Source organism: Cottoperca gobio, chromosome 17 (assembly GCF_900634415.1).
Source record: "Cottoperca gobio chromosome 17, fCotGob3.1, whole genome shotgun sequence".
Classification (NCBI taxonomy): domain Eukaryota; kingdom Metazoa; phylum Chordata; class Actinopteri; order Perciformes; family Bovichtidae; genus Cottoperca; species Cottoperca gobio.
In genome coordinates this window covers 3,625,241-3,646,829 of record NC_041371.1, presented here as the reverse complement: position 1 = coordinate 3,646,829, position 21,589 = coordinate 3,625,241, and the positions used below count along the sequence as shown (strand labels likewise).

Sequence of the window (21,589 nt, the reverse complement as noted above, 5' to 3'; positions counted from 1 at the left end):
TGGAACAAAGGAAATGTTAAACCTTTTGCTTTTTACCCTGTTGCCCTCGTATCTCTGGCCAGAAGGGGAAATAACTAATTGTCACGGTTTAGGACACGAGGAGGACCCCAATGCAGAAAGCAGACGAAGAGTAGAAGAAGAAGCGAGCCGTTAAAACAAAGCTGAATCAAAAACACAAAGTAGCAAATTAAACTGAAACACACAAACCAACCACAGCGCAGGCAACAGGCAGGCAACAGGCAGGCAACAGGCAGGTAACAGGCAGGCAACAGGCAGGCAACAGGCAGGTAACAGGCAGGTAACAGGCAGGTAACAGGCAAGGTAACAGGCAGGCAACAGGCAGGTAACAGGCAGGTAACAGGCAGGTAACAGGCAAGCAGGTAACAGGCAGGCAACAGGCAGGTAACAGGCAGGTAACAGGCAGGTAACAGGCAGGTAACAGGCAGGTAACAGGCAGGCACAGGCAGGTAACAGGCAGGCAACAGGCAGGTAACAGGCAGGTAACAGGCAGGCAACAGGCAGGCAGGTAACAGGCAGGCAACAGGCAGGCAGGTAACAGGCAGGCAACAGGCAGGCAGGTAACAGGCAGGTAACAGGCAGGTAACAGGCAGGCAACAGGCAGGTAACAGGCAGGTAACAGGCAGGTAACAGGCAGGCAACAGGCAGGCAGGCAACAGGCAGGCAGGCAACAGGCAGGCAGGCAACAGGCAGGTAACAGGCAGGTAACAGGCAGGTAACAGGCAGGCAACAGGCAGGCAACAGGCAGGCAGGCAACAGGCAGGCAGGTAACAGGCAGGTAACAGGCAGGTAACAGGCAGGTAACAGGCAGGTAACATGAATGACGATCCGACAAGGCACACTTGGACAGACAGGGATATACACACAGACACCAAACGAGGGAACAAGACACAGCTGGGGGAGAAATACAAAGACACAAGGCCAGGGTAAATAGACACAGGAGGAACACATTAACAATCAAGAAGAGAGGGAAAACACATACAGGTACAGCTAGACATGACACAAGGGGGAGTGAACATTTCAAAATAAAACAGGAAACCAAAATGCAACCAGACTGTGACACTAAGAGGGGCGGATCAGAGCTGGCTAAGGTCTTCCACAAAACTTGTCTCCCACAGATTTCTGCTAAAGAAGACTGTTGCATGCCAATTATTTTGCTGGCTACTTTAACAATGTTGAATATTTATTTTCTTTTTTGCACAGTAGGGCTCCCGTATCAAACCAACACCATTACCAAAGTTTCTACCAAATATGTTCTGCATCCCTGCCAGTAGCCGCTAGCCTTCCACACAAAGTTCTTACTGTACTATACATGTGGTGTACGACATTACAACACACAACCATCATTTGTTTTAATCAGTGAGACTTTGTTAGTGTGTTAGCTCCAGCTGCACCAATCACACCTGTGAAATACACTTTGGTGCTGCAGATAATTAAGAAATTTAGTCAAATCTAATTAATTCATCAACAAAGAGTATTTTGCATTGTGCACGTTTTATAACTCCTCTGAGGGGAAAACAAACGGTAAACAACAAAGTCAGTCACCCAGAGATCCGTTCCCTGCACACAAGCCTCTGCAGTGAAGTCAATTACTACATTTTAATGATAGAAACTCTATGAGGACACAACCCATGTATGAAATACCTGTATTTATTGTGTGGGTGGTATTGCAGAGCTCTGATAATCTCTTCATTTAGTGCTTAAATGAAGTGAAAGCAAAGCCGCTCCTGTGAGAGCGACCGTAGGAGACAGAGAGTTAGCGGCAGCAGCAGGTAATGGAAATGAGACGGAGACGCTCATTTATTCATCGATTTCCTCGGCAAACAGCTGGAACCGTGTGGGCTTTGCACCGTTAATACAGCTGGGGAGGAGATGTGACACAAACAGCTCTCCTAATCTCCCAACAACTATTTGAAAAATGTAATATCAAGGTGATGGGTGATCCCGTGTTATGATGCCATCAGCAGTAGATCGTTCATTACACCCACTCCTAATCCCCTCATTTGCCTAATTTGACATGATCATTATTAATGAGATGATGTCTAGAGGATCTTTGCACAGAAAGTCTGAAGCATGAACAATCTACTATAAACTGCAAGTTAGAAACAATACGATGACATGACTAGAGGCTCACTATGTTCAATATGAAGCGGCATTAATTGAGTTTTTGGGCACTTGGGGGCAGCTGTTAACACATACATTGATTTGATGAACACACATATTTACACATCTGGTCTAACATTGCTTTACGCTCTGTTCTGGGTCTTAAAGGAGACAGCTGTCTCTTTAGCTAGTTGCTAACTTTGTCAGTTGGCTTATTGGATTTTGGAAGGTAGCATACAGTGATGTACATCTGATTGTTTGACACCCCTGAACTAGAACAAAGATATTAGTTGTTATTCTAATCCTCTGCCTCCCTCAAACTAGTCATCGGTGAGTCTTTGTTAACCCAGTCAAAACTTTCCTGCACTAAGCTCCCCTCCTGCAGAGCAGCTCCTCAGGAGAGCTGTTAAAAGCATCGCAGGCAGACAAAGCGATCCAAGAGGTCGTTTAGATCCTCCTTAATCCACATTTAGTTGGCATGCATGCTTCTCTGATGCAGGAGCAAGAAGTTCCTGCCATTCCCAGGCGGGCTGGATGTTCCACACACAAAACAGCAATCTTTCAAATATCTTTCAAAGTGCATATATTTAAAACAATAAGCTAAAAGGTTTCCTGTCTGTCTCGACTGTCGAATGTTCAACACAGCATAGTCAGAAGAAAGATACAACACTATGCATTGATGAAGCGTTAGTGTCAAATATGGATTTAATTCATAGATAATAACAAATGTAATTTGCCACTTAAGGCCATTTTGACCAATAACACATCACCAGATATGAGAAATATATGTCAGTTTGAAACTCTAAACCAGCGGCACCTTCGTCTTGTCATGCAAGGTAACAATGTCGTCTAATGTTCACCAAACTCCAGTCTATAATTCATTCAGTCACTTCCCAAGAAACTCTTCCTCACCGTCTCTCCTGTTGAGTTTGGCGAAGCCCGGAGCGTGACTGCTGGACAGCTGCGAGGAGCTTCTGAAGGACGACGGCGGCAGATTGGACACCAACGCGCTGTCACACACCTCTGTTAACCAATCACAAAGCAGAAGAAAAAAAAGCATACAAGGTCAGTGCTTCACACTTATTAAATGTCTTAAACTTTGTAGCAAAGTAAACTGACGGGGGAAGTGGAAATGAAGAAAACCTTTAAAGGTGTTGATGATAATAAATAGCATCTCCAAAGCAATCAGCAGCACACATGATAGGATCACACAGATGTTGTGCATTGTAGTATAAACATTACAAGCATTCATTCTTCTTCATCTTCAACTTCCAGAGGTTCAGAATAATGCAGACGGTTGAACAGAAGTACCTGAAGTATCCTGAGTGATTCAGCAATAACAGGTTCAGAAAAGCACCTGAAGTAACGGCGCGGGAGCATCACGGGGCGGGAGCATCACGGGGCGGGAGCATCACGGGGCGGGAGCATCACGGGGCGGGAGCATCACGGGGCGGGAGCATCACGGGGCGGGAGCATCACGGGGCGGGAGCTTCACATTTCTCAGTAGTTAAGGAGAAGTGGAGTTTTATCCCTGAGCTGAAGTGTAAACAGGACTTTGACTTCACGCTGGAGCCTCTCAGTAGTTCACAACAGCAGGTTAATACACGAGCACAAACGTTTTAATGGGGAAAATCGTAAAAGTGTCCGAACTCTTCTCCAGAGTTACAAACACAGCGGCGTGGTTCAGAGAGCAGAACATGCTGAGGATATGATCAAATCAGACGCAGCTGGAGATTATTATTACTCTCCATGTCTGCAAAGAGTTGTTACAAACAGAAGGACGGGATCACTGATGCTGAGAGGTGAGAATAATCAGCACTAAAGAAATACGGCGGCGCTTTCAATTTACCATCAATCAGCATTTATCTGCTGTGATTTTAACATGATTCATAAAACAGTGTAATACACCAAGAAGAAAATGCCTTTAAATGAAAAGCTAAAGGGTTTCGCAGCTTGGTTCCTGTCGAGTGTGTGAGTGTGAGCACACGAGTGGCAGACCGGAGTCTAATCATGGAGAGGCAGGTTTTATGTTCCCCAGGTGGAAACAGGTCTTTCAGATGTGATGGCACCATATTAGATGAATGAAGCGTGTAATAATGTGGATGAATGAATGTGGTAATCATGTCGTGTTGTAAAGATGAATGGCGTCCCGACTGGCTCGTTACAGGCTGGATCCTGATGGAGACTAATCAGTGTTGTCAGAAGACTCTTGACTCTTTGCTGGTTTATGATCGGCTGCAATAATAAACGTTATATATTATACATGAAGAAATCCTTCATGTCAATTGAGCTCGTTTTAATTGACTTCTATAATTTAATGCAAGAGTTTTCTTTCAGATTGAAGCACTGGGGAAGTTTCACTGCAGCGTTTTCTTCCTTTTGATGAAACTGCACGGATCGTATACGTGACAGTAAAAGACACACGGTAGAAAAGAGTGTTTGTCTTGAGGAACGAGGAGAAACACACGCAGAGTTTCAGCTCAATAAATATTCACAGCTTTCCTCTGGAGCTCCAAACTGTAAGCTGAAGCCAAACTAGCGCCGCCGCCGTCTGAAGCCTCTCTGTTAATGGATGTTGTTCTCCACCGCTGAGATAAGAGCCAATTACTGTGACTCACGCTGCCGTCCGATCCCGGCCCACAACTCCAACAACAATGCTTTAGCTTCAATTACTCTGTTAACATTAGTGTACTTCATCTCAACAGCACAAGGTCTTCATCGGCCTCTCCGTATCCACCAGCCTGATGACTCCACTGTTTAAAACAGGAATAACGCTGAATTTAAAGAGACACATATTTCACAACAGTGCTGGTATTTATCTTGAGTTTGGAGTGAAAGGTGATGGTAGCGCTGCAGTGGTATTGCTACTGTAAGTAACTATAAGTATGAACCTCCAATGTGTCTTTATTTGGAAAATCGACCACTTTGCAAACAGACCTCATTAGCAAATCATTAAGGAAGGACAATAACACCTGAAGCTGAAGCACCAGGAAAAGGTTTCTCTTGTATGTTCCCACCTCCTCTCTTTAATCACTAGCTGGTAGTCATCACATAACTTTAATTTAAACATCAATAATATTAAATGGAATTCCCAATCCTATTAATTATAAGATGTCCCAGCGTAGTTGATCATGCATTATAGATTAAAATGCTACTTAGCCTTTAAAGGTTTCATATATGCATATGGAAAGTTTTAAAGTCTATGAATATTCAGTCCAGCTGCAGAAAACATCACGAAGCCTCCAGCTTGGCCTCTGCAGCTCTGAGTCTCTTTGATGGTGAAATGATCTGCTATTAACTGAGTCTGAAGTCAATTTAGGAAACTTTGTTACAGCAGTTATCATTAAGAATCCTGATGTACAGTCATATTAGGCAGACTGAGCTTCACAGTTATATTTCTAGCATTAGCAACAGAGTGCTTTTCAGCCTCATACATATTTAATTCCACTATTTGAAATGCGCTGTAGCTCCTCAGCAGCCATCAGAAGGCCTCCAGCTCTGTGGTCCTCTGTGGTCCTCCTGATAGTCTTCATCCCGAGGCTTTGACCCGACTGACACGTGTTGCTGTGGGTGGTGGGGGAGCCCTCAGCGTGAAAAGTAGGTGAATTACAGTCGTCTGAAGAGGTGAAATGAGAGGGACGGCTCTCCAAAGCCAAGTGCTGTAATCCCCGAGGAGATAATGTGTGGTGAGAGCACAGCCTCGCCGAGGTACCACTCAACAGAGTGAGAGAGAGCGGAGCAGTTGGAAAACATCGCGCCGCTTTTCCTCGGCTGAGCTCTGGCATTTAAGAGCCGACGTCTCTGACATTGTGACCAGTGGAGCACAAACGCAGACGGCTCAGAGGAACATTGAGCTAAATGTTGAATACCTGCTGCACTCTGCAGCCACTGAACCTCGACACTGACCCCGGCCGTGTTGGACAGAGAGCTTCCCTGAATGTTAACCCACAGCACCTTCACCCTCGGCACAATTAAAAAACAAACGTACGTCCTTCCAACGTCCAATCGAGGGTAAACTCACAAAAAAAACATTTTTCTCTTGGCATTTACATTTCAGGCATTCAGAGAAAATAAAGTTGACATTTCTGAATGTAAGAAGAAAGAAGTTTAATACACTTACAGAAGAAAAAACACAACATTTCTATGAACTATAAGGCCTATTAAAGCAAGTCAAATAGAGCTGTTTCGCTCAGGGATAAAAGCACTTCAGATGCAATTACAGGAGCAGAAATAGTCGGAGAAGAGGTGATTTGGGACACAGAGGCAACTGAGGTATTTCTCGATAAGAGGACTTCTTAACCTGTAACAGGATACAGTACGTGATTCTGCTGTTTGATATCTACTGTGGTAGAAAATAACAGCGTTACCTGACCTGATAATGGGCCTTCCTTCTTCCTCAAGTGAATAAATAAAGGAAGTGTAAAGCAGAATTTCACCGACAAGAGCAGGAAACCATTAAATTGACATTTGAGTGATGGGATTTGGCTTTTCATCATAATAAAATATCCTCCCATGAAATGTTGAATCGTTTCTGGTACCTGAGGAGGGAGAGAAAGAGTCAAACCTCTCCGCAGCCCATCTATCCATCCACAGTGTCACTTTCATCATTCGGGGTGAATAAACTGGGAATCAGACGGCAGTAAAGAGTCTGACAATATTAATTTTTTTAATCTTTGGAGTGCTGAGGCCTTGGCATTGTCAAGCACAATTAATCACCACTGACATGATAGGCGGACTTATACTTGGCACAGGAGTGGCAGAGAGGGAGGCCGCAGCTCATTTACCTGCATTGTCCACTTCTTTACAGTTTCGCTGAATAACAAAGTGCCCATATGACAAAGCAGGAGACCCTGAATACCGATGAGCTCCATCCATCACCTCGGCACACAGCAGTGAACAGAAGGTCCCGCACTTCAGAGCTCTATAAGCCCCACAAACCCAGAGTTCAGTGCTTCTCAGTGTGAGCCGAGCCCACTTGTTTAGCCATTCAGAGCATGAAGCGGTAAGCAGGATAATGAGGCTCCGGTGATGCTTGTTTTTGCTCAGGAGCACTAACAATCTTCCTCCAGCGGAAAACGTCAATGTTCATTTTACTAATCCGCACAACTTCTACCTCCAGGTTTGACCTGAAGAGATCCGGCCAGGAAGTAGTGAAGGACTATAAGAAATAATGGTGTGTTTGTGTGACTTGATGGGGAGTCTTTACAAGTTGAGTTTAACGTTTGAGCTCAAGCTGCACTAAACAAGATTCTAATCAAATAAAATAATTTTATTAAATCACCATAATTAGGATTGTCTATTTTTTCTAATGTGTCTTTTATCTGCTCACCCAATTTAATTTCACCCGTCACCATACAAATACACACAGACTGGCAGAACGTCTTTTTGGTACACAGGAAATTAGGGCAGTAACTAACAATTATTGTCATTACCTCATTTAGCCTTCAAATTAACTTTGTCCAATGTACAGTCCAAAACCCAAAGACACTTAATTTACAATAATATAAAACAGAGAAATTAATCATTATTTTGCTGCTTTTCTCTGTCGCTCCACTTATGTAGCCTAATCAAGTAATCGTTTCAGCCCCACAGGAAATGTCTTCTGAATAATAACTGAGTAATGTCGCAGTCACACCCAAAGGTGGCACACCAAGATTAATCTGCATGTTCCCCATGTTACGTTGAAGCTTAGTGACGTACTGACTACTTCTATGGCTCATTAGTGAACTGCTGTAGCAGGTGAGCTAACTGCTAACATGCTATCCAGCTGTGAACATGCTAGCACTAGTCAGTCAAACTATTTCTCTGCTTCTTCTGTTTTCTCTGTACTGTACTGTTGACTCCTTTTTTATTAATTTCATCAATCAATTCATCGTCTTCATTAAATTAGTTCAATAAAGAGTTACTGAGGGGGAGAAAAGGCTCTCTGGGCTAGCTAGCTTACTAACTGTCAGTTCATAAGCTCGTTAGCTTATCGGTGGCTAACAGGCCTAGTACAAAGAAGTTCACAGTTTGTTAAAAAATACATATTTGTTCTCAAAACAGCCTGTAAACCATCACAGCAACAGCAACAGAGCAGGTTGATATAGGCTACTGTGAAACTATGAGCTGCAACACAAATAATAACCTTTAATAGTTTACTCCAGCTCTTAGCCTTGTCAAGACGACATGTCGAAGTTTACTCCTTCGCACCTGCGATTCCATTTAAATAAATTGATTTCACCACAAGATTGTGCAGTTTTTATCTCTTGTGAGCCCTAAAAAGTGTTCTGTTTGGTTTCCACTCAACAAAATGCAACGCTCGAATGAGTCTCTTGAATAAAAACAATGACTGACGTACAGCGCTAATGGTTCACACCTACAGTGACTAAAAGACTGAGCCCTCACTACGACGGTTACTAGACTGAAACGATTTGAGAAAAACAAAAATAACGACCTCATTAAAGAATCTGTGACAACTTCAGCTGTAAAGATGAACAATCAACCAAAAATAACACTTACATGTTTTCTAAAATGTAATTCACACACCATGTTAGATTTATATTCCGGCCGTGAAAGATAGAACAAGCTGATTAAAGCTGCTGAATTATTCACCAGCAGCCAGTATCTGTTCTCAAGCTGCCTGTGGATCGACTTGTTAATTGATTAATTGAAATGCAGAGCAGCGTAGTGTGCTAACTAATACCCTGAAGGTAAGGACATGGCAGGAGCTCTCCTCTTCTAGTTTAATTAGCATTGCTTTGACACATAATTAATAGCGCAGGACGAGAGAATCTGATCATGCTTCACACCAGCATATGGCACCGAATCTACAGCCACACTGCAAATGCAAAGACGTCACCAAGGCTTTTATTGCAGTTTATAAACTGACTCTGGGGGAATGAGTTCACATATTTTAGGACTCTGTCAACATATATCATGTCCTAGCTTTGTATTATTTACTTTGATGTTGGGAACAGACTTTACGACGATTGAAACCTCAGATTTTCTGATTTATGCTGCGATTTGAGAAGGAAAGGCAAATAAATTCATACACTGAAATATAAAATAATCACATTCACGACACAAAGCAGTCTTACAACATTTGTTTCCCAGTTCTTAAAAACATATTAATTTATCCCAATTCCACAGGTAAATATCAAACATGTTGAATATAATCTGAAGAGGTGAAATGAACGACCGACACATGATGTCTAATTTGCGTAAAACTGAGATGTTGTGGTTGTTTTTTAAATGTTTTAAACTTGTTTGTTAGTTTTGTTTTGGTGTTCGCGTGTGGATTTTGTTTCCTTTGGACAGAGCCAGACCAAATGAAGTGATCAAAACCAGCAACCTCCTCCTGGACGTTTTGCGATGGTGTAACCATGTTGTGCGATCTCCTATTTTCATAATGAAATGAGAAAATAACAGCTTTCTAAAGTGTCGGAGGAGGAAGGAAAAGACATGACAATAGTGGCACAGTGGAGCGATGCAAAACATGTTTTCACCACAAGATAAAATTATACATATTTCTGCAAAGTGCACAGGGAGTGAAGGTAGACGTGCGCCAGACCGTGACTGCTGCACTACACAGCCAGAGACTAAAGAGCACTGTTGGGCGAGATACTTGAAAAATGTGATCAATTACTCATTTCATGTTTCTCACTGGGAAAATAATCACGGTACTTTATAGGGCTGTAATGGTCCGTGTGCCGAACCGCCACAGTCCCATGCACCCAGCCGCACGCAGATTGATGCACGTAGGCCTGATGCGAAAACAGATTTAACAAGCATTCTGCCGTGAAACCTTTAGCTGCACGCCGTTAGCAGCATTTGCTGAGGTTAGCGCAAGAAGCTGATTGGTGTGCGAGTCGGTCACACTGTAGATGAAATGCCAGAGATGCAGGTCAGCAGTCCACTGAGCGCTGAGAATCAAAGTGACTGAGCGTAACTGTGTTTTGTGAAATTGTCATTTTAACTATTTGTTACTAAAAAGAATAAGTAATCACATCACGTCCCAGCACTGCTAAGAGATAAGAACACGTACATACAGTACCTATACTGCTGGTGCTGCAGTAACAATGAGTTTGATAATGGACGAGTGGAGCTCTCGCTTTCTCTGTGTGTGTGTGTGTGTGTGTGCAGCCTCTTTACACCTTCACTAAACCACAGGAGCCGCAGTCGCAGCATCTATTGGTTTGCTTTGCAGCCGTGCTCCCTCAGGAGACATTAGCAGATAAGTGCCCTTTAAAAGATATCTGCAGATAATGTGATGTTCTCCATCTTCTCCTGTCTATCAAACACTCAGAGCTCAGCTCCTCGTGAGGCTGGAAACACAAACGGCGATTGAGATGTCTTTAACCAACTAAAGGAAATGCTTCTGTCCTCACCAGAAGTTGGAGAGACAATCGTCTGCAGCACTTTTACACTGAACTGCTGAACCTTCACAGTGAAGCGTAATTGGTGTAAAAGTCAGGACAGAACCCAGTTAGGGCAGCGGTCAGAAATACAGGATATGGTGGTGAAACTCTCCTGTCACAGCTTGTTGGTCACATCCATCCGATCGTGAATAGAAACTTTAGTAGAAAGAGATTATTGCTTCCTGGTGCATGAATATTCAAACTTTCACGATCTGAAAATCCAGACGCAGGAGGACACAACACATGACAGGTCTCACACAGACAGACCATATACTTCACACTAGACTCTCCACTTCCCGGCAGAAAGCTGCTGCTGGTAGTTTGAGAGCAGAGGACTGCAGGTGGCATTGCTCCAGAACAGTATTACATACATCTGTTCCCTGAATGCCTTAAATGTAATCTTTTGCAGGCGCTTGAAGCGTTTTATCTTTGTGTTCATAATGCACTTTACAGAGATTCCATTTATTTGTTGCTTTGTACGCTGGGATAAAACACATCATGCTGTTAGGATAGTTGTTGAGGATTTAGTGTCATTATGTGCATATCTAATCATATAACGAGGGGGGCCTCACAGTTACTGCAGGGGGGGGCAAATTAGTGTTTGATCTGAAACACAAGATGGCAAACAAACCTTCAGCCAATCGGATGAAGCAGCATGCGAAACGCTCTTGAATATATTACTTTAAATATGTTTGGAAAATACACATTAAAGTGTGAAGAACACCCACACAGGTGTTTTCAATAACCGTAGGTTTGATGATTCCTCGACTCAGGTAGAAGTTGGGATGAGCAAATAATGTCTGCTCACATTTCAAATATCACTGGAATAATATTAATACCAGTGCAGTCTGGCAAAAACCCACAACTTGCAGGGCTCTGCAAAACTCTGCAAAACACACACTCACACACACACACACACACACACACACACACACACACACTCAATAGTCAGCAGGGGGTGAAATTGTAGAGGCAGTTGAGAATGCCACTGCAGGGAAACAGACGGAGGGAAACTGTTAAATTCAATGAATAAAACTCTCTCCATTCCTCCAGTATAGTATCTCTTCTTTCTTTCACACTTTGTGTTCCTCCCTTCACCTCCGTCGACTCTTCTACTCTCCCTAACAGCCTCACCTTTATTCTCTCTTCCCCTTCCCTTCTCTCTCACTACACCTGCTGTCCTCCCATCCTCCTCCGCCTCCTGCTTCGTTATGAAATCTCAAAGATGTGAGGCGGTGCATCCGGAAAGCAGATGGTGGCCCATACACACACACACACACACACACACACACACACACACACACACACAGCAAAGTCATTGAGGGATAAAATAGGAAAGGCAGTAGAAATGTCACTGCAGTTGTGAGAGACATAGAGGGAATACTACTACCAGACAGCCTGCAGACTCTGACCCCTAAACGTTATCCTCTCATACTTTATATTCCTCTTCCTCCTCTTCTTTCCTTCCCTTATCCACCTTCTATTCTCCTCATCCTCATTTCTCCCGCAGCCCGCGCTCCTCCCTCCTCGTCCTCCCCTTCACCTCCACGTGCTTAGCTTTGATTTAGCTCTGTCTTGTTGAGTTGAAATTCAGCCTTACCCTTCCTTCTTTAATGGCCACTGACTCCGCTCTGTTCTTCTTTTCTAATACAAACTGACCGGCTCTGCTTCTTCTCATCAGCAGTGGCTGTAGAGCAGCAGTCTGCAGAGCTGTGGTCAGGCGGCACTGACTCCACACGCAGCAGTGACAGCATTAAGCTGTGTAACGAGGACACATTAGAGCCTGGACTCTGAGGTATAAACTTATGTCGATGCGGTGATGCTGAAGACAGATATTAGCCAATTAGCCCGGCACAAATGTTGAATAATGCAGCGTTCCTCAGTAACACAATTAAGAGGGCAACTTTTCCCATTTTCAAGGTGAAACTTATTATTCTAATGTGTGGAGGACATATGAATCCCTGCAGCAGTCTGCGTCTCCAGAGCTCAGCGACACCACCTGTCTCTCTCTCTGTCACTTGATGTGGAGCCAATGCCAACAAGTGTAGCGGTGGCTGGAGACGTGTGGAAGTTTAACATAACTGACCAGCACAACATATCAGCAAACGTCTGTGAGATGAGATGTGTAGAGCGGAGGTCCCACACAACTTCTGAATCGCTGATGTTCAAATGTGTTTTACATAGAAGTTCTTTCTTTGGACGAACACGTGTCGCTGCTATGAGGTGTGATTACTAAATGACAGCAAAACAGTAGTCGTCTAAATAGTTAATCAATAAAGTAATAATTTGACTTTAGACTCGAACAACAAGCAATATTGTTGACGGAAAAGATGAGACTAAAATATAACCTTTGCCAAAGTCTCTCTTAATTTAAATAAAAAGAGGAGACGGATGACCTGCACACAAACAGTAACGCTCACACCTGAAACTGTGAAAACAACCGTATAGAAAAAGCTTTGCCCCTCAACACCTGAGTGACGGAGTATCGTGATGGAAGCAGAAGGAAGCAGATCCAGAATTCGAAGCGACAACTTGTTGTCTGAGCTTGGCGACATTCTCACATGATGAACGGCTTCATGTCTTTTGGGAGACTTCTTCTGGGGACGGCCTTGAACAAACACAGCAGCCCAGCAGGTCCCAATATCAGATGGATGGACTGCGGTCCTCTGTCAGCTCCTCACTTAACTACCTGTTCCTGGGTTAATAAATCCAGATTCATGACCGCTGGCTCCACATCCGCTCCGTCACCTTGACTTCATCAGGTCCCATTGATGGCTGCAGACATTTCCATAAATGACACTAAAGAAGAAATATGAAGGAGATGTATCCTCTGCTACTTGCCATTTTCCTCATCTTTGCTCTCCCTGATGCTGCCCTCGCATGAATCATGGAGGGGAGGTTTAGTTGGAATTTCAATAGTTTATATTCGCAGGTTTATGTTCTTCTCGGTGCAAACAACAAGCTGACTGGAAAGCAATAAATTAATTCAACACAGGGCGATGCCAGACCTGAAATAGGCTGCTGCATTTGCACCCACCTCAGCGTTTTCTTTACCAGATTAATCCTGGAACAGATGAGGGATATTTCATGAGCTCAGGAATTTAATCAAGCACCCCTAATATTCCCCCGGAGCCTCCGCACATTAAATAACAAAGTCCTTTTAGAGCCCGAATCACCTTCTCTGCGTGAGTAATAACACCCCTCCATTTAGCCTTAGGCATCTTAATAACTCTTCATCTGCAAATATGGTAATAACCCGACGATTAGTGGAAACACTATTGACAAGATCAAGGTTAAAAACTAATGTTGTGTTGAATGGGAGGATGGAGGACCTGATTTTTAATGGTCACACACGTGTTCTCTGCTTTTAACCCATCCTAGTACCAGGAGTCCAGTACTAGGAGCAGTGGGCAGCTAATGTACAGCGCCCGGGGGAGCAATGAGAGTAAGAGGGGACTGAGCCACTGCCACAAATTGGAGAATATGTATCAACAGAAACAATGAGAACCTGACAAATGGGAATAATAATAATATTCAGCTAGTCAGTACTGATAACCATTTTCACACACACTTCTTCACTTAGAAATGCTGACTGCAGGACTGGGGATTGAACCACCAAACTTCCAAACGGTGGATGAGCACTCTACCTCCTGAGCCACAGCCGCCCTCTGTGGAAGAAAGCCAAAACATCTCACTCACAAAGATCTATTTTTCAAACTCAGCGACTGACAGGATGCAAGTGAGTGCTAATAACAGCTTTAAAACTTCTCTCCTTCAGGACGTCTGGGAATCCTGTGACTCAGAGGAGCCAGTGAGCCGCCATCATCTTAACACCCCAGAACGAGGGTGAAAATGCAAATCATCACACACACACACACACACACACACACACACACACACACACACACAGTAGGAGTGTTATCTGTCATTAGGCTAGGATTAAAAGTCATTTTGTGTTATTGATATGATCTGCCATCAGGCTATGATTAGCACTCACTCCACTGGCTCTGAATCAGCTCAGAGGGGAGACTGGGAGAGAGAGAAAGAAGGAAAGACAGACCCTGAGTATGACGGCTGGGAAGCTCCGAGCAACCATCTGTCCTCCATGTGTGGATGGTGAGTGATTAATTACTTACTAGACACAAAACATTTCCTTTCTGCCACTCCAGAGCCTGCTGGAGAAGATAGCATTATATGAATAAGTGATAGGAGCGTTATCTGGTCCATGTATTGATTGTAACGTGAATCTGTTTTGCTCTTAACTTTGCCCAGAACATGATCTGAAGATGAAGTTCAGGGAGATAAGAAGCCTTCTTAGGTACCATATGGAAAAAGAGGGGATGTCCTGCCTTCTTTATAAGGATCCTTGTTGTGAGGCTACTGGAAATGTACATCCTTAACTGCTTTGTTAATATTACTGCAGGTACTAATCCTATCTGCAGGAATAAAACTGTCCTATCGCTTCTCTCAATAATGTAAACTGTCCAATTGCGTCGCCGCAGATGCTGAATTATTGAGAAGGAAGAAACACAAACATGGTAACCTCTTAGGACGTGTTCTGGCCTCATCTCCCTCTGATGAGCAGCTTCAGCCAGACCTTGCCCCAGGCGCTGGTAAAGCACTGAAACAAATAACATGCGGGGAGAATTCATGGAGGATTATTGAGTGAATGAGGATCAATGGGCTCTGAGGGATAAGCAGCTGAAGGACAAAATATATGTTTGAGCGAGCAGTTGGTTCTTTTTCTCTTTTGTCCAAAGCTGTTAATTTACTTTGAGGGAGTAACTTCTTTAATCCAACTGTTGTCTCTTAAAACTAAGTGTCTATGTCATGTCTTCTGTCCATCACACTTTCCCTTCGTCTGTCCATCCGTCCACTCTGTTGGTCCGATCCCTCTTTGTGAAATATGAGAACATGCCGGATGTTCTGAATCTGTCATGCGTGTGTTTGAACCAGAACCACAATCAGAAATCCTGCATTAGTCCCACAACGGGGACATTTACCTTGTTACAGCAAAAGAAGAAGAAAGTAAAGTGGCGAGTACACGATAACTAAACAGAATAAAATGGAGTAAAAGTACAAAGTTGTTGATAAAAAGTTGTAAAAGTGAACAATGCACATGTCATGCATCCCTCACCTTCATACCAGTGATCCATCTCACATCCCTTGTGCCAGTTTACCATGTGCAATTCTTTTAACCCTTATTTAAACAGGCATGTTGAGGTTATATAATGTGTCTTCATAAGTACTAATATACACATATTTAATGTTTTAGGCTATCTACAATATTTGCAAGTATATCTTTTAATTGCACAGTATACTTCTGTTACTTTACACATTTTTTTTGTCCATGTATTTTTATTGTAACTGAATTTGCTGTCAGTAAAGTTTCATCTCATATTTCTTTAATCCCCTTTCCAAACAGCCTAGTTAGCTCATCTTCTTTTAATCGCTTTAATCTTCCTCTAATCTTCCTGTAAATACACACAGAGGAGCTTTAATGTGCATTAGATCCTCTGATTTCTGACCACTGTACTGCACTTAAGCATTTTAGACTTTTTAATTTTCAGCCTCAGCCTGAGGACGTGCTGCAGAGGGAGGGAGAGTCTTCTCCTCCGCAGAGCAGCGTTACTGTGTTTAACAGCAGGTCAGATGTGTCTCTTTCACTCCAGGCCGCTAAATCTTCATATTAATGTGCTTACATACACTTTAACCTCATGTTTGCATAAAACACCCAGGGCCAATCCAATTAATTTCAAGCCACAGTGGGGAGAGCAACCTGCACAGAGACGAGTTTGCCTTGTAGCTTGTTCAACACTGAAGCAACGACATCCTTCTACAACTCGATGTTTACACACTTACAGATTTCCTAAAATACATATAAAACCATTTGCACGGTCAAATCACGGCATTGTTCCCGCAATTACAACTAAATTGACAACATATTGCAGCTATAAAACAAGAACAAGTCAAACGAAGAGTCAGATTCTGTCTCTGGGGATAACCAGGAAACATCCTGGAACACAGGAAATGACTAAGTGAAGTAAACATAATAAAAGACAAGAACAAAACAAGCAAATTAGAAAACTTCCTCTGATAATAACTGCTGGATGATTTGGACTTTGCAAATCAAAGATTGTCTAATTCTTTAATTTTGTACTCAAATCCACTTCTGGATAATCTTTGTGTTTTTCATTACGACTTCACCTCCGCAGTATATTTGTTTTTCTGTTTGATTGTGAGTTAAACTTTGCATATGAGCCGTCCTGTACTGTTACACGGTACATTTAACAATAAGAGTGTAGAATTATATAACCAAGCTGTTTTGTTGTGGCGTCATCGAGAAGCAGAACTAGAGTACGAACCGGGAGGATTGCTGAAGGCAGCGGAGGAAACCACAGCCTCACAAGACAGCAAAGATTATTAAAGGATCCACCAATTAATGTAGGAATGCATCTCCTCAAATGAAGCTTTGAGAAACAACAAAATAGAAGATGGAAACTTTCTGAGGGCACAATTAGAGACACAGCAGGGTGTCAGTAAAGACTGCAGTCTGTACACGTGTCTCTCCGCTCTGTGAGAATAAAGCAGAAGACTTTTGTTTTGGATATTCATGTCATCCCATCAGCTTCAACTGTTCTTTGAATTTATTGTGAGATGAATAAATACAGGAATTTTCCCCAGATGACGACAAAGTTCCTGTTTTTGGTTTATGATTCTTTCTGTAGCCAAAATATTTCAATACATCTGACTTTGTGTTTCTTTTTGCAACAAAATCTTCCTTTTAGATGTTTCACATTCATTCTCAGGTTACGTTCAATGACTACTAGGGGCTGCTTTGGTTGTTTGATTAATCGATCGATCGTCGTGATTGGTGGTTGTCACGGTGGGGAAAAGGTGAGGACTCAAATGCAAGATGGCAGACGAGGAGATTAACAAAAAGAGGGCTTTATTCCAAAAAGCTTACGAAATTACAAAATAAGGCAAAAAGTAAAAAAAAAAAAAGTTTAAAGACAAACCGGGAGCACGAGGAAGCACGAGGAAGCACAAGGAAGCACGAGGAAGCACGCGGAAGCATCTGCAAGGGTGACTCTTAAGTGACAAACTGACAAGGAACACTGGGACCTTGCTCAGGGGTACAATGGTGGCAGCCTGGTATTGAACTCCCGACCTTCTAGTGTTTTGTTTGGAAGGCGTACCACTGGACACAAACATCCCTTCTTTAACACCATCACCTGAACTAACCTCAGACAAAGGCTCCTCTCTGTCACATGAATCACACCTTTCAGTTACATTATGGTCTCTCCAAACACTGGGCCGACCTGCCTCCATTCCACTATCTTCATGCAAGAAGCCATTTCTCAAAACACACAGTGACTCTATCATGCTGATAACATCAGAAGGCGATTAAACGCACAGTGACTTTAATGTCCTGCGGGTATCGGTTTCACACGCTGACTTCCTTGAATCTCATCACATAAACCCCGGCGCTTCACTCCTCCGGCTAATAAGTCATTGGAGCGCCATCTGTGGCGGTTAAAATATGTATTTGCACTTTGGTGTCATTTACTACCATCTCCATAATAAACAGTGAGCTGTCTGCAGGGGGGGGGGGGGGGGGGGGGGGGGGAGACATGTGAAGCTCAATCTGAAACCTGAGGCTGGGATCCCTCCACCTCCGCAGTTCTAACTTATTATGCTGCTGTGGTTTATGGTCCGTGCATGATGAGTGTGCTGCTGGGTCAGGCCGGGCAAGATAAACAGAGACACAGACTGGGTAGTGAAAGAAAGAGAGAGACAGAGAAAGAGAGAAGGGAACATAGAAAGAGCCACTGATTGCAACTGAAGCAGGAGCAATAGAAAACCAAGATAATATCAGGCTTTAATTAAATATTAAACAGTGATCAGTCATTGTTATCCGCCTCTGATTTATGGAAGTTTCTCTATGACCCAAACTGCAGGATAACAAACTGTAAAACTAAATGAAATCAGTGAATATGTGTGGTGGGAAAACCTGCTTTGAAGAGCTGCAAACCCTGAAACAATGTCATCAGTCTGAGCCTCAGTGGAGCGTTTTACTGCCCCATTGTGGTCGAGATGCTGTTTCAGAGGCTTTTACACCGTGACAGGGAGAACATTTAGGAAGAACACATAAATCTTGAAATCCCCTTATGAGTAAAGTCCAACTCGTAACAGCCGCGCAGAAGGAGGTGATGACAGAAACATGAAGAAAGAAAAAAGAGCAGGAGGAGAGATAACTGAGGAGATGTAGCCAAGGGGGAAGGTAAAGAGGAAGACTTAGGGAGGAAAGAGCCAGCGACACAGCAGCAGCTCTCTGATTCAGCAGGAGGGCAGAGATCCAGGTGGAGGTGAGACAGGAAGAGGCAGCAGGCATGGAAAGAGAAACAGAAAGAGAAGGTGAGGAAGACAGGATGCAATGAAGAGAGGGGAATTTGTTGAGAGGAGAAAGGAGGAAAGAAGCTGATAGAAAACAGCAGGAAGAGAACACAGAAAGAAAAGAGAAGCGAGGAGGAGAGGACGGACACATAGCAGCAGATCAGACACAGAGAAGCAACTGAAGGAGAGAAACAGCAGGAGGAAAAGAGACGGAGAACGCAGATATGTTGGGGATGGAGATGAAAGCTACAGATCTGTTCTAATTGCCTTCTCCATACTCCTCCTTACATCTGTCCTTCAGCTGACTGCTGGTCCATTAAGCTGCAGCGGACCTCAATGATCAGCTGATGATGTTGCTTGATGCTATGTGAGCGACAGTCTGTCACTTAGAGGACGAGCTGGCTCAGAGCCTGCACATTCACAGCAGAGACAAACTGCCTGTGTGCAGGATCGAACACATGAAGTAACTAAACACAGGCAGCTTCTCCTCCGCAGAGGTCAGATAATCAAACCAGCAACCTCTCAGTCTCGTGCTCAGCTCTCCAACCACCTGCACAGGCTACTACATTTTACTCTCACGCGCACCTACTCACTCTGGCTGCTCTCTGGAGTGTGTGAGCACAAACGTGGCTCAGTCCCAGGTTTCCCATCATGCTGCGCTGAGCAGCAAATTAACCAGAAAGCGACAGTGTTGTTTTACGCACACCACACGCTGGGTGAACTGGCTTCTGACATGTTTGGGTGACAAATGAAATGTTTATTTTTGGCTCTGATATAGAACGCACCTTCTAGCATTTCTGTCCAGAGAAACAACATCCTTGGTTTACGCAACCTCCCATTAAGAGCACATGATCATTCTAACCTGGGAGTAAATAAACAGCTAATTAAAATGCGACAAAAAGAGTGAGTAAGAGGGATTTGGATACCAAAATCCTTAGAGGAGCCTGGAGAGCACATCAAATCACTTAAACTCTCCTTATTTCTCCGTTACAAGCGAGCGCTGCTGCGTAACCGAGGCGCGCAAAACCTTGAGAAACAAATTCCCATACTTTCTCCGAATTAACATTAAACTGTTGAAATATCACTATATCTAGAAAACAGAAGCCTTGCATTTCTCCAGGAGATGACAGAGGTATAAAGCCTCCCCTCCGGGTCTGCGCTGCCCGGACTCACTCCGTCTCCTCCGGGGGGAGTAAAGAAGCGCACAGCCTGCTCACCTTCTCCGGTTGTCCCGTACGAGCTGCAGAGAAGCAGGACGACCTGAGCGATAATCCCAGCGACTCTTTTAGTCCACAGATCCATGATGAAGCGGCGGGAGGCTGCAGAGAAGCCTCGGCGGCTGCTGGAGGAGAGAGACAGCCAAACTCTCTTCTCCAGCTCCAAAAGAGATCTCCCCAAACCCGACTGGAGGAAGACAGAGGGGAGGGGGGGGGGGAGAGAGAGAGAGAGAGAGAGAGAGAGAGAGAGAGAGAGAGAGAGAGAGAGAGAGAGAGAGTGCGCACACACACATACACGCGCTCCAAGTGCACATTGTCATAAAGAAGTAAAAACACACAGCTACATGACATCATGACACTGATGCAGTAAACATTAAGCTATCTTTAAAGGTACAATGCACCACCATATCATGATAGTGATACCAGGCATATCAACAAAATGCAGCAAGCCCAGACCCGTCCTGTAATACCACTTGTACCTCCAGAGGCGATAGTAAGTCACTGTAGTGTTCAGTCTGCCCTCAGTCACAACACAACACAACACAAGTAGCTCATTTAGGATTTTAAACTGACAAGGCTGCAGTGGGGGGGACACTCACACCACAAAGATGTAATAAAATAAAGTTTTTGTGTGCTTCCCATTCTGCCACACCATATGTCCCATACATCCATCTGGTAGAAGCTGCTGGCACAAGATGATACCAAAAACATGGACCAAAACAAAGTTTCATGGCAATCCATCCAACATTTGTGGAGGTGTTTCAGTCTGGAACAAAGTGCCATCCAAAGTCTGACGGCTTGAAACAGCAAAAAAAATTAGAAAATTGTGAAACTTCTATTTGCCATGAAAACTTTGTAACCTTTGTAACCACTTGTTAACACTTTCTGCAGCCAAGGTTTACCTCATTGTTGTAACAATTCAAACTTTAACTTTTCCCTGCATGAGAAAGCTTATATACTCTATGGAAGAAACACCACTGTGCCTCGCATCCTATAGAAAATGTTCTTATACGGGGAAAACATGTCTTACATTTTTGTTTTCCTAACTAATTCAAAAAGGATTTCAGAATAAATGAGAGGTGCAGTGCAGCATTAAAAGAAATACCAGGCTGCCACTAGTGACAGCCAGAAAAAATGGCATTCAAAACATTACCCATTTTTCATGCAGCTCACGCACCTGACCGTGAAAACCTGAATAAAACATCTCTGTGTTAGCTTAGATGCACACCCCTGTCCGTGCACGAGGGGGGTAACTGTGAACCCACATGGGAGAAGAGCTCTTTGTAGCATTCAGCAGGACTTGTTCGTTAAGAGAAAGAGCCGAGGGGGGAAGACGTGCAGAGAGAGTCGGCAGGGGAATCTGATAATGAAAACCTACTGAGAGCAAACGCAGCGGGGGAATCAGATAACACTGCAGCCAGAGTCTGCGAGAAACAAGGGATCACACCGTGCACT

At 43.6% G+C, this 21,589-nt stretch overlaps 1 protein-coding gene across 1 annotated transcript in view; it reads right to left on the bottom strand.

Moving 5' to 3' along the window:
* LOC115022526 (contactin-associated protein-like 4) overlaps positions 1–20,268 on the bottom strand; it is a 74,991-nt gene extending 54,723 nt beyond the window's left edge. The window contains 2 exon segments of the mRNA XM_029453537.1: positions 3,034–3,144; positions 20,135–20,268. Coding sequence (XP_029309397.1) covers positions 3,034–3,144; positions 20,135–20,219 — 196 coding nt within the window. The 5' untranslated portion in view covers positions 20,220–20,268.
* Positions 20,269–21,589: the final 1,321 nt, after the last annotated feature.